This window comes from Callionymus lyra, chromosome 8 (assembly GCF_982586985.1).
Source record: "Callionymus lyra chromosome 8, fCalLyr1.hap1.1, whole genome shotgun sequence".
Lineage (NCBI taxonomy): Eukaryota > Metazoa > Chordata > Actinopteri > Syngnathiformes > Callionymidae > Callionymus > Callionymus lyra.
Genome location: NC_141825.1, coordinates 22,746,701 through 22,760,140, shown reverse-complemented (window position 1 = coordinate 22,760,140; position 13,440 = coordinate 22,746,701). Strand labels below are relative to the sequence as shown.

Below are 13,440 nucleotides of genomic sequence, written 5' to 3'. Positions count from 1 at the left end.
ACTTTTGTTAGACCAGGGCACATCATGTCTTCCAGCCTGTAGTTTGTAAGCAGATTCTCATTATAACCCTATTTTAATCATAGTACATGTTGAAGATGACATGTGTTTAATATGGCTTGATAACATTAGCCATGCCAAGTATTTAGTCCAATAAGATAATATGTCTTCATGTTTGGCATTGGGTTTATGCTTAACGACCAGTACACTGGTCTCTGCCAAATATCTGTGGGATTTATCAAATCTATTTTCCAATGTGCACCACACTCCAGAGCAAAAGGATTTGTTAAGCCTAATGTCCTTTACACATGTAGTAGCTTTTTAAAATATAACTAAATACGTACTTTGATTTAACCAAATCTAAAGTATTTAGGTTCAACCAGTTGGTGTTATAGACACAACAACCAAAATATAATTCATCCTAAAGATGATTTTGAATTTTTTTTTTTTTTTTTTTCAGTTTTATATTCTCTTCTTCACTGTTTTTATTACAATATCACTTTCAAATTAAAATTCCTACTTCTTAACTACTGGCTTATATTTTCATTGCTGTCTTTTGTGCCATCTTTAATATTTTTAAAAAGATATATTTACATTTTAGATTTCATTTTCAATTGTCATTCCACTGAGGTTTGTTTAGACACAGATGAAGCAGTTACAATATCCATTACCTTGCAGGAAGAAACAACACAATTAACAATACTAGTAAAAGATCATGTGTTTACAGAGCAGATCAAAATCATTTGAATAAATCACAGGCAAAGGCTTTGATTAATTGCAGATTCATTATATATTATCTTAAGATGGAACAAATAACTTTGACAAAATGCCAGTTTTACTCGATTAGGTATTATAACCGGTGGTGTATGAGACTATACTTGCAGTTCGGTATTTAAAGGTTTACTGAAAAATCAAAAATGCCCTTTAGCTATATAACCAGGAAGGTGGACTGGTAGTCTACAGGAGAATGCCGCAAAAGTTGGTATTTTTGATTCAGCCTGAAGATGTACCACTTAAAATCTCTGTGAAACTAATGTATAATAGATGTTTATGCTTGCTGAAGATTGATCTGCATCTCAATGGTTTGTGTCGAGATCCTGTTAACACAAATCAGCACACAATTTAAAATCCTCCTCCTAATTTACTGAACTATGCAAAGTCTAACTCAGGGGTCTGCAACCTCTACCACTCAGAGGACCATTTGAACGGCTTACTGCAGTAAAGAAAACAGTGGGAGACACAATATTTGAATTTAAAATTTAATATAATTTCTTGATAATAATAATTAGTATTATTATTATCATTATTATTATTATTATTATTGTGATATTGTTGTTGTTGTTGTTGTCATTACTATTATTATTGTTATTACTATTATTGTTATTATTTTTTATTATTATTTCAACAGTTCAGGATACAAATTAAAATGAAATTCTAAGCACATTTTTTAATTATTTGATGGAGAATTACTCACCGCTAAACAGAATTCAGTCATTAAGTGATTCACCCTGATTATTGTGAGTTATAGTCGACAAGTCTCACCCTCTGTGCCGAGACAGCTAATACAGTATGAAAAGCCACCAAATAGAAGTTTGCTTCAGAGAAAAGTCAGACATTGACAAAGCACATTGATGTAAGTTTCTCTCTCCTTGCCTGTCAATTATTTGACTTGACCAGTGCTTTTAATACCACCCTGCCACTCCTGAGGGAGAAACTGGTGAAGATCAGAGTGGATTCTATTTTTACCAACTGGATCCACAAGTACCTCACTGTATGGTCACAGTATGTCAGGCTAGGGTATTGTGTATCTGGGACTGTGGTAAGCAATACAGGGGCATCACAGGCTACCGTTGTATCCCCCTTCATCTTTACAATTTACACTGCAGACTTTGCATGCAACTCTGCAACATGCCACATGCAAAATTAATCTGAGCATACTGCTGTTGTGACATGAGTGAAGGGAGTGGATGAAGTAGAGTAAAGGGACTTGGTGGCTGCTTTTTCGGACTGGAAAGAGACAAATGGTCTGATCATTATTGCATCAAGGACCAAGGAGATGATTATAGAATTTTGCACGAGTCCCTTCCATCAGTCGGTCAGAGTAAATTGACAGGTTATTGATCTGGTCCATAAAAGTACCTGGGAGTCCACCTGGATCACAAACTAGACTGGTCAGCTCAGGGAAATGGACCACAGACCTCAGAGCCGGAGCTGGGGTTGTTTTATTTTATTTTTTAATTTACACTTGTTTATTTATATAATGTCGTCCATTTGTTGTTAGGGGCTTATATAGAAATGTGTTATGTTTCTAGAACTCAGGTGGGCGTGTTGATGGCCTGTAAGTTTGTAAATGTGTTAAGCTGTGAACTGAAGACAACATTTAACCAAAGACAATTTGAAGCCTTATATCCTCGTCCTCATTGACTACTGTGCGTAGCTAAATTAAAACCTTAGTTAATTTAAACAAGTCAGGGCCACATCTTTCTGGATATATATATTTTTTTTATTTAAACATCCCTCCAACATGACGTGGATCTACCCATAGGCCTCCACCAAGCATCCTCTTCTCCACGAAAAGAATCTTTGGTTCTTCTTTGAGATCTCTTGTATGACTGTGCTCCTCGCCCTTTCTTTCAGAGGGAGTCTGTCCAGATAAACTATTTTCTGTCCTGCTATGCATTGGGCTTCCAAGATCTGTCTAGTAGACAGCCCTCATTTGTCACACATCACACTCAGATTGAGAGTTTAAAAACAAATTACCAAAAGATTGGAGAGCCTTTTGTATTGAAGTAAAACAGTGCCGTCAGAATATTGAATTGAATGGTCTAATCACATCTTTCCGCATTACACTGGCATTGTGTCAACATAGTGAATTTAAGTTGCCCAGCAGAACAAAGGAGCACTTTACAGTTTTTCATCCAATGGTCTGTGAAGAGGTGAATACACTAAACTGCAGTTAGGTCCGTAAGACAAACAAACAAAAGTTACTTTAAAACCTTAAAGCAGAGCTACCCATTTATCTACAGACACCCAAAAATGACTGCATATAACTTTTGGCAACTTGGTCCAATGAGAAGGAGCTGAATAAGTGACAGTTAGTTTGTTCTAATTTCAAGCTTCATTGGATATTTGAGTCTTTGTTATGTTTTTGTGAGAATATTTAAAAAAAATGTATTATTCCAAATTGGCAAGTGTCTAAAGCAAAGACAAAATGAATCCAGAAAGCAGTTTAGAAGAATTTGCAAACACTTTATTTTTGGATGAGTGTTACATCACAATACTGGTTTATTCAGCCGAGTCTTTTCCCTGTAAACAGATGAGAGGAATGTGAGTGCAAATTCACTTTTTTCAACATATCAATTCACTTAAATCATAGGTGTTTACCTTGCCAGTGTCACGGCTCTTGGCTCTCAGCTTGTTGACCTGGGTCTCTGCAATGTCAGCGCGCTCTTCAGCCTCCTCAAGCTCATGCTGGATTTTCCTGCACTTGGACAGATGAACATTGGCTTGCTCCTCCTAGAGAGAAAAATAAATAAAGACACATTTTCAATGTTCAACCCTGCCAAATAAACATTTAGATTGAATCTTTAATTAAACTCACAGCTTCCTCTGACTGCCTCTTGTAGGCCTTGACCTTAAGCTGCAGCTTGTCAACCAGATCTTGCAGCCTGTTGACATTCTTCTTGTCCTCTTCAGTCTGGAGTTTAAAATAACATAATTAATAAGAGCATTTTGATCCAAACTGGATTTAAATGGCATGGTGTGGAGTGGACTGTACCTGGTAGGTGAGCTCCTTTACTCTCCTCTCATATTTGCGGACACCCTTAACAGCATCAGCTCCACGTCTCTGCTCTCCCTCCACCTCTGTCTCCAGCTCACGCACCTTTATCAAAAGAAAATGTTTCAGTAGAAGCAAGTACTGACCATTGTCAGTGTCATGGTTTTATTATAAAATCAATTTACCCTTGATTCAAGTTTCTGGAGCTGCTTCTTGCCACCCTTCATAGCCAGATTCTCAGCCTCATCCAGGCGATGCTGCAGATCCTTAACAGCAACCTCCAGGTTCTTCTTCATCCTCTCCAAGTGAGAACTGGTGTCTTGTTCCTTCTTCAGCTCCTCAGCCATCATCGCAGCCTGAAATATATACATGTTTTTAAATGATGAATAACTGTGTCTCAATACAATAATAATGAATGGTATAATTACATCAGTGATGGCCTTCTTGGCCTTCTCCTCTGCGTTTCTGGCTTCCTGAACAGTGTCATCAACTTCACTCTGAATCTGGACCAGGTCAGTCTCCAGCTTCTTCTTGGAATTCAGGAGGCTTGTGTTCTGAAAAAAAAAGGGATTAGATCTCAAAAAAGCTTACATTCAAAATTGAGAAGACAAATACATGTCTACATTTGTTCACCTGAGAGTGCAGAAGTCCAACACGCTCACTGGCATCTACCAGCTCCTGCTCAGCAACCTTACGGCCTCTCTCTGTCTGTTCCAGGGCAACTCTAAGTTCCTCAATTTCTGCCACCATCAGACCGTTCCTGCGGTCCACCATGGCAGCTTGTTCCTTGAAGTCTTCCTGGGCTCTGATGGCATCATCCAGGTGCAGTTGAGCGTCCTATTCCGGGACAGGAATTCATTAGTATCAAAAGATAGTTTTCAACTTTGTGAAGTAATTGGTGATTCTATACCTTGAGCTGTGCCTGGACATTCCTCAGCTGCTTCTGGGACTCAGCAGCCTGACGATTGGCGTGGCTCAGCTGAACCTCCATCTCATTCAGGTCACCCTCCATCTTCTTCTTGATTCTCAGGGCATCATTTCTGCTCCTGACCTCAGAATCCAAAGTGCTCTGCATGGAGTCAGTCACCCTCTGGCTGTTCCTCTTGATCTGCTCCATCTCCTCATCCTTCTCTGCAAGCTTCCTGTCAACCTCTCCCTTGATCTGGTTAAGCTCCAGCTGGACACGGAGGATTTTGGACTCCTCATGTTCCAGTGTTCCCTAATGATTAAAATAGTTTTTAGCTCATTCTGAGTTCCATTTTAAAAGCGCTCCTATGTTGCATTGTTTCTTACCTCAGCTTCTTCAAGAGCTGTCTGGATCTCTGACTTCTCAGTCTCAACCTGCTTCTTGGACTTCTCCAGCTCATGGATACTCTTGCCAGTCTCACCAATCTGTTCAGTCAGATCTGAGATCTCCTCTGCAGGATCAAGTATACAATACATTACTATATTGTTATATTTCCTGTAGTTTTTTTCAAACTAGGTTTACAAGTTATAATGACTTACGCTGCAGGTTCTTGTTTTCACGCTTCATTGTCTCAAGCTGATCAAGAGCCTCTTCATAGGAGTTCTTCATCTTGAACAGCTCAGTGCCAAGAGAACGGGCCTCCTTCTGGGCTCCCTCAAGTTCTGCCTGACCCTCCTCAAACTTTTGTTTCCACTCTGCCAAAACCTGGTTAACAGTACATTACCATTAGACTCAAACACAACGTCATATTTGCTCAATTTATTTATCACTATACTGTTGTACCTTGTCAAAGTTCCTCTGCTTCTTGTCCAGGTTGGCAGCAAGTCCATTTGCCCTCTCCACATCAATCATGAGGTCCTCCACCTCACTCTGGAGTCTCTGCTTGGTTTTCTCCAGAGATGCACACTTAGAATTCACAGCCTCGATCTGCTCCTCTGCCTCCTGGAGACGCTGTGCCAGCTTCTTCCTGTTATATTAAAGTATTTGAAGAAAGTATTTGTTGGTAAGCCAAACATCTCTCTAAAAGTGGACCATGATTATTTAATGGACAGCTTGTGAAAAACCATCAGTTCACACAAAACTCACTTGGACTCCTCAAGCTCCTCAGTACGCTGGATGGCATCAGTTTCATACTTGGTTCTCCACTGAGCCACCTCACTGTTGGCCTTTGACATTCCACGCTGCAGCTCAGCCTTTGCCTCCTGCTCCTCCTCAAACTGCTCCCTCAGCAGATCACAGTCATGGCGGGCAGATTGCAGTCCATGGGCAAGAGCATTCTTGGCCTAAACAAAGAAGAATACAACATGGAATTTAGTGACCTCCTCAGCTCTTAAAAGGTGTTGTAAACCCTTGGGACTTCTTACCTTCACTTCCTCTTCAATCTGTCTCTTGAGCTCCTCAATTTGCTGAGTGTATGCCTGTTTTCCTCTGGTCAGCTGTGAAACAAGAGCTTCCTTCTCTTCAACTTGGCGGCCAAACTCACCTTGTGGAATATATTATTTGTACATCATTAGCAAATCAACAGTTTGGCTGTGTTCTTGGAATGATGTGGCACAATCAGTGAATTTACCATTTTCAGTCAGCAGGCGAGCTTTCTGTGAACTCAGGTCATTAAGCTGACGAACGTTCTCATCATTCTTGGTCTTCAGTTCACTAACTTGGTCCTCAAGTGTGCGGCACATCTTTTCAAGATTACCCTATAGTGGAAGAATGTTATAGATCTAACATCAGCACAAGGTTCATTCTTGCTCTTTGGAAATATCCTAAAATCCAAAACCAAAATCGACCTTTGCTTTGGCGACAGCCTCCATGTTGCTAGAGAGGTCATCAATCTCCATCTTGTATTCGCTCTTTTCCTTCTCAAGCTTCTGCTTGACTCTCTGCAGGTTGTCAATCTGCTCTCCCAGTTCAGCTACGCTGTCAGCCTGCTTCTTGCGCAGAGCGGCAGCAGTGGCTTCATGCTGAAGGGTAGACTCCTCAAGGTCACGACGCAGCTTCTGGAACTCAGCCTCGCGTTTCTTGTTCATCTCAATCTGAGCAGCAGTGGCACCTCCAGCCTCCTCCAGCCTCTCACTGATCTCTTCAAGTTCCCTTGAGAGATCAGCTCTCTGCTTCTCAACCTTTGCACGAGCAGCACGCTCAGCCTCAATCTCCTCTTCTAGCTCCTCAATACGTGCCTGTTCAGAAAATTATATTTAGTGAACTAAATCAAAGCTTTTAATGTGAGTGTGGACAAACAAAATCATTATCATTCATCACCAACCTGCAGCTCCTTAATCTTCTTCTGGAGCTGAGCACCCATAGACTGTTCATCTTCAATCTTGCTGAGCAGCTGGCTGATTTCAAAGTCCTTCCTGTATTTGTGAACAAGTGCAAAGTATAAAGATTATATTCCATCACGAACAGTCAGTAGATATTTAAAATATTATTCAAATTTTACTTTTTGATTTTCTCGTCAGACTGCTGCTTGTCGTTCTCAAGATCCATAATGGATTCCTGAGCCAGTTTCAGGTCACCCTCCAGCTTCCTCTTTGCCCTCTCCAGGTCCATACGAAGCTTCTTCTCTTGTTCCAGAGAACCCTCAAGCTGTATAACAACAGTAGTGGACAATCGTAAACATTGTTGAACAGTGTATAAATAACACGTTATTCAATGATTTCGCCTTTGATCATACATCATCCACTTGTTGCTCAAGCTTCGTCTTGGCCTTGGTCAGAGTGTTGACTTTGTCTTCCTCTGCCTGCAGGTCATCAAGTGTCTGCTGGTGAGACTCCTGGAGAGCTTTCTTCTCCTTGGTAAGCTTAGCAATGCTCTCATCCTGAGAAGCCATCTCCTCAGTCAGGTTCTTCACCTACAGTAGGGAATACATGTGTTCAGTTTTCTTGTATTGTGAATTCACTGTTTGATCAACTCAAATATTTACAAACCTTGTTCTCAGTGGCGTGCTTCTCCTTCTCCACCTTGGCCAGGGTGAGCTCCAGGTCATCAATGTCCTTCTTGAGCTCAGAGCATTCATCCTCCAGCTTTCTCTTTTTAGCTGTAAGTTCAGCATTGATTTCCTCCTCATCTTCCAGTCTCTCAGTAGTCTCCTTGAGTTTGGCCTCCATCTGAATCTTGCTCTTGATAAGACCCTCACATCTCTCCTCAGCATCGGACAGATTCTCTGATTCCTGTGTATCAATAATACAGGCAAGGTAGTTGAGATTTTCAGTCAACTTTCACATTTCCATCAGTGATGTCAGTTGATGTTGTACTCACTGATGCTACTTGCAATCCCAAATCATTCTTCTCCTGCAGAAGAGACACCATCTTCTCCTCCAGCTCCTTCTTCTTTGCAAGGGCAGTTGCCAAGTCAGTCTTCATCTTCTCGTAGTTCTCCTTCATATTTTGCAATTCCTTTTCAGTTTCAGCAGTCTTCAGCAGAGGTTTGATCTTGTAGTACACTTTCATCCATGGCCAGTGTTTGACATTCATGAAGGAACGGATGTTGTACTGGATAGTGTAGATGGCGTCTCTGTGGATTAAAAACACAAAAGTGCAATTTAAGTATTTCTGTGTTGATACAGATTTTTCAAAAATTGTCAAAGTTTGCATGCCTTCTTGCTGTCATCTCCACAAATTCCTTTCGCATTAGGTAGGCACGGCAAAGAGCCTGAGTCATTGTGACCAGAGCTGCAAGTTTCTCGTCTCTCATTTCCTCAAGAGTACCCAGCAGACCAGCTTTAAAGAAGACCTGAAATGTTGTAGAAAAAAAGGTTTTGAAGAATGACAATCATATATTCAACTCTGGATTCAAATCTACCTTGGTGTGTCCAAATCTGTACTCATCATGGTTGACATCGATTGAACCGAGCAACTTCTCTGAAGCTTTCTTGTTGTCAATGAACTGACCATCAGGGATGACGCTGGCATTCAGTACCTTGTATCTGAATGAGACAGCAACAAAAGTTATTATTCCCCAAAATAGAGGTAAAATATTAAAAATGCTTTATTGTGATACCTCTGCTTGAAGTCAGCATAAAGGATTCTGCTGGGGAAACCTTTCCTGCAGATCCTGATACCCTCAAGCACACCGTTGCACCTAAGCTGGTGGATGACCAGGAAGTTCTCCATCAGACCTAGTTAAAGAAGATTAATCTTGGTGAGTCACTAACATTGTTATAAGGAAGTAGCAGCAAAAAACAGTGTTATCTTTTTCACCTGGAGTCTTGGACTCATTGGGGATCAGGCAACGCACAAAGTGGGGGTGAGTGCTTCTCAAGTTGGTCATCAGCTTGCCCAAGTTCTCCTGAAGGATGTGTTCAACAGAATTGTTTGACTACCATGTCCGCCAATTATATCACCGAAGATGATGCTTACCCTGAATTGTGAGGACACAGTCTGCATGGAGCCACCCTTCTTCTTGCCTCCCTTCTTGTTAGTATCTATTTGTTTAATTGTTATGAATTAAAGTCATGTTATCATCATTTGAGACGTTGAAAATGTAATAACTTCTCTTAAATATGTATTTTTAAACAAACCTTCTGGAGCAGCAGGTGGATAGAGTGCAGCCAGAAGTTTGACAGAAGACTTCTGGTAGAGCTGGATAACAGACTCGTTCAGTGGATCCTTGTTCTTGTCCAACCAGCCACTGATGTTGTAGTCCACAGTTCCAGCATAATGAACCAGGGAGAAGTGGGCCTCAACCTTGCCCTTTGCTGGCTTTGGCTTCTCAAATGCTCTGTTCTTGCCAAGATGCTGGTCATACAGCTTGTTCTTGAAGGAAGTGTCAGTAGCCTTTGGGAACATGCACTCCTCTTCAAGGATGGAGAAGATACCCATGGGCTAAGGAGGAAAGCAAAGTTTCATGTAATATGCATGTAACATGTAATAAATGTAATGTAATGTAATAAATTGTTTGCTGCTCACCTTTTCAATCAGCTCAATGCAGGCAGCCAAGTCCATACCGAAGTCAATGAACTCCCAGATAATACCCTCCTTCTTGTACTCCTCTTGCTCCAGGACGAACATAGTATGGTTGAAGAACTGTTGTAACTTCTCGTTGGTGAAGTTAATACACAGCTGCTCCATGCTGTTGTACTGTTTCCACATGACAATTCCATGTTATTTTACATTTGAATCCCTACTTTCTAATGTACCTATGTTAAACACAAAAACTTACATCAAAGATTTCAAAGCCAGCAATGTCCAGCACACCAATAAAGTACTGTCTTGCTTGTTTGGTATCCAACATCTGGTTGATACGAATGACCATCCACAAGAACATCCTCTCATAGATGGACTTAGCCAGGGCAGGCACAGAGTTGTTCACCTGGTAAGAAACAAGTGTTCAGTTCATCAGATATATTCATTGTGTTGAATTTCAATTTTCTCAAACCATCACAAGAAAAGATAATGTCACCCACCTGAGGCACAGTCTGACCCTTGGTGACAAACTCGTTGCCGACCTTCACTCTGGGATAACAGAGAGCCTTAAGCATGTCAGCAGAGTTGAGACCCAGCAGGTAAGCAACCTTGTCAGCCTCTGGAAAGTATCAGGGATTGTTGAAGTTATTCCTCTTTATCTTTCAATGAACACTATCACCTGCTTATTGTGAGTTATAGTAGAGAAGTCTCACCCTCTGTGCCATCAGGCTCAGCCTGCTCCTCACGCTGCTTCTGCTTGAACTTCATGTTGCCATGATGGAGGACAGCACCAGTATTTCTGTAGATGCTCATCTTCTCCTCTCCAGTGAAGCCCAGGATGTCAATGGCGTTCTGTATGAATGGTGTTGGTTTAGGACTTAGGTCAGTAAAGGTTTATTTTGCTCTTGTATAGGATCAAATGTTTACTCACATCAGTGGCCTCCAGTTCGACCTTGTCATCAATACTGGCTACAGTGATTTGACCCATACTGCACATTGGGAAGTCGTAGGGGTTGGTTGTGATGAGAGCCAGATCTACAAGACCAATTCAAACGTTGATTGTTCATCTTCCAATTTTACTTTAGATAATATTACAATGCAATTATGCATAACACTCACCAAGCAGTTCTGGTTTGTGGGCGGTCATCATCTGGTAGAAGATGTGGTAACCTCTCTCATCTGGAAGCTGGAATGAAACTCTTGACTTCTCCAGCAGATCTAGAAGTTTTGTTCAACAATTAATTTGTGTCAAACTCTAGGTTTGGTTATAGAATATAGATCCTGTTACTCACAAGTCTCAATATCAGCACTAGCCAGTTTGCCGGTGGCGCCGAAGTGGATTCTGATGAATTTACCCTATTTAGAATAAACCAACAATTAATCTGCTATTAATCTTTGTATACATTTGTTATACGTCACATGTTCTGTACTTACGAAACGAGAGGAGTTGTCATTTCTCACAGTCTTGGCATTACCATAAGCTTCCAGCAGGGGATTGGCAGCAATAATCTGATCTTCAAGTGATCCCTAGTAAAAGTCATGAAACATAATTCATTAAAGACTATATTTCATTTGAATGTTTTCTAGTTCTGTATTTCCTTTTTATACCTGAATTTTTCCAGGGACATCCTTCTTGGCTCCACCTCCAACTGAGATGGTGGCAAAGTACTGGATGACACGCTTGGTGTTGACAGTCTTTCCAGCACCAGATTCACCACTAGGTGTCGGAAAAGATAAGAATTTGAGGCCAGAACTCATTACACAACATCTGTCAATAAATGTTACACTCACGTGATCAAGACAGACTGGTTCTCCCTATCTGTTTATCAAGAGAGAAAACTCTTTTTAGACTTTGGAAACATATTCTGAATATGAAGGTTGAGTCATGTACCTACCAGTAGCCATGAACTGATAAGCATTGTCAGAGACAGAGAAGATGTGGGGAGGAGCCTCCATACGCTTCTTGCCTCTGTAAGCATTGACTACTTCCATGTCATACACTGGAAGCCACTTGTAGGGGTTCACAGTAGCACAGAAGAGCCCAGAGTAGGTCTGATATGACATGAACAACCAATATTACTTTTCATGTTACAACACTTGTGTTATCTTTCATTTGTCTTACGTAGATCATCCATGCTGCATAACGCTCTTTGAGGTTATACAACACTGAGGCTTCATTGAGGTGGGTCATCATGGCCATGTCCTCAATTTTGTCATACTTGGGAGGGTTCATTGGTGAAACATCATCCTCTTTGACTGTCTTCTCCTGGAACAGAACATTTGACAATATGTGAGCTGATTGATATTTCCAGATGATACTGTGATAGATTTATAACAACCTCCTGTGTGTCCAGGACTTTGACGGTGACTTTGCCTCCGTCTTTCTTGAGGATTGTGGCTTTCAGGTACAGTTCTTTGACATCAGCCACGTAGCAGGCTGACTTGGCATCAAATTGTTTGCTCTGAGCCTCAAGCCTCTCCTTCTCTGGTTTACGGAGGTAAATGGCAGCTTTGCCATATAAGGCCATCTCCGCGTCCGTACTCATGGTGGCGGCTGGTGTCTGTAGTTGGAAAAATAGGTAAATTTCTACCTTTGGATAATTTTCATTAGACTGAAATGTTGAAATTTGGAATTTAAAATGATTCTGTGTAATGATTTGTTAAACTACATCTTTCTTTCCTGCAGAAGTTTGCCTCTTTTTTCTGACCATTTAAGTAAGTAAGTAATTGTTATTTGTACAGCGCTTTTCCAGACCAGGGTCACAAAGCGGTTAAACAATCAAAACAATATTCAATAAAGTATATACTTTAAAGGGCAAGATACAACTGATAACACAACAGGAGTTCCAGAAAATCAAGGAAAAGCCTGAACAAATAAAAACGTCTTAAGATGTTTCTTGAAGGAGTCAGTAGATCCATCAAGCGCAAAGAGAGAGGAAGATCGCTCCAAAGGAGCAACAGTCTGGAAGGATTTCTCTCCTCTGGTCCTGAACCGTGTGAGAGGAACCATAAGTAGATTCTTATCCACAGACCTCAGAGCCCGAGCTGGGGTGTAAGGCTGGATCAGATCACTGATGGAAGGTCTGACCATGAATAGCTCTAAAAGTAAGAACCAGAATTTTAAAGTTGATCCTGAAAGAAACTGGAAACCAGTGAAGAGTTTTAAGGATCGGAGAAATGTGAGTTCTTCTACTCGAGCGGGTCAGAATTCTAGCTGCAGAGTTCTGAATCAACTGCAGTCGAGACAGATCCTTCTTGTTAAGACATCAAAATAAACTGTTGCAGTTGTCCAGGTGTGAAGACACAAACGCATGGATTACAAGCTCCAGAGGTTGTGACAACGTTTTACACCGTGAGGTGATGCAGTATTCGGAAGCTGCCAAAGGCGTGGGCTTTTTAATATTGTGATTATCTGTATTTGGAATAATTTAAAGTAATTCCTGGTGATGCACGATTAGTTGAATCGTTAAACTATGTGCCTGACAATTAGAAGTTCCTAGATATGCAAACAATTCCGTTACTTTAATTGATATAATTTTTTTATTTTTCATTGAACAGCTTACCTTTCCTTTCTCTTTTAGAAAAGAATGGCTTGGCGCAAAATTCTGTGAAAACAAAGAAACAACAGTTCAACAACAGATCAACAACTTAAAATAATAATAAAATAATGATCTAAATTTTGTATTTTAAATGATATTTTCTTAAAGGGATTAATTAATTCAACTGTGATCAGTACTAGGCAGCTCACCACGAGTTGGTCTCCTGCTCCACACTCTAGAGGCTCTTCCTTCTC

At 40.7% G+C, this 13,440-nt stretch overlaps 1 protein-coding gene across 1 annotated transcript; it reads right to left on the bottom strand.

The window, feature by feature from the left end:
- Window positions 1-3,345: 3,345 nt before the first annotated feature.
- LOC148074034 (myosin heavy chain, fast skeletal muscle-like) lies at window positions 3,346-12,211 on the bottom strand. Its single transcript, XM_087797798.1, has 38 exons — window positions 11,987-12,211; window positions 11,770-11,913; window positions 11,543-11,699; window positions 11,439-11,466; window positions 11,256-11,364; window positions 11,082-11,174; window positions 10,940-11,003; window positions 10,767-10,865; window positions 10,579-10,682; window positions 10,361-10,499; window positions 10,148-10,266; window positions 9,904-10,053; window positions 9,651-9,821; window positions 9,263-9,566; window positions 9,102-9,166; window positions 8,943-9,030; window positions 8,743-8,860; window positions 8,545-8,668; window positions 8,339-8,475; window positions 8,001-8,256; window positions 7,670-7,912; window positions 7,417-7,593; window positions 7,183-7,328; window positions 7,006-7,096; window positions 6,530-6,919; window positions 6,313-6,439; window positions 6,107-6,225; window positions 5,829-6,025; window positions 5,526-5,709; window positions 5,282-5,447; window positions 5,069-5,193; window positions 4,686-4,994; window positions 4,409-4,612; window positions 4,204-4,329; window positions 3,961-4,131; window positions 3,776-3,880; window positions 3,599-3,694; window positions 3,346-3,513 (listed from the first exon to the last, which is right to left on the bottom strand). The coding sequence occupies exons 1-38, from the start codon at window positions 12,191-12,193 to the stop codon at window positions 3,346-3,348; spliced, it is 5,820 nt and encodes a 1,939-aa protein (XP_087653924.1). The 5' UTR covers window positions 12,194-12,211.
- Window positions 12,212-13,440: the final 1,229 nt, after the last annotated feature.

Bases quoted from the DNA above. Each gene is read 5' to 3' on its own strand.
- LOC148074034 (XM_087797798.1), bottom strand. From the start codon at position 12,193: ATGAGTACGGACGCGGAGATGGCCTTATATGGCAAAGCTGCCATTTAC. The intron at 8,669-8,742 runs GTATCACAATAA...TGTCTCATTCAG, and splicing joins TATGCTGACTTCAAGCAGAG to ATACAAGGTACTGAATGCCA. The intron at 7,097-7,182 runs GTAAAATTTGAA...TCACAAATACAG, and splicing joins TCTGACGAGAAAATCAAAAA to GAAGGACTTTGAAATCAGCC.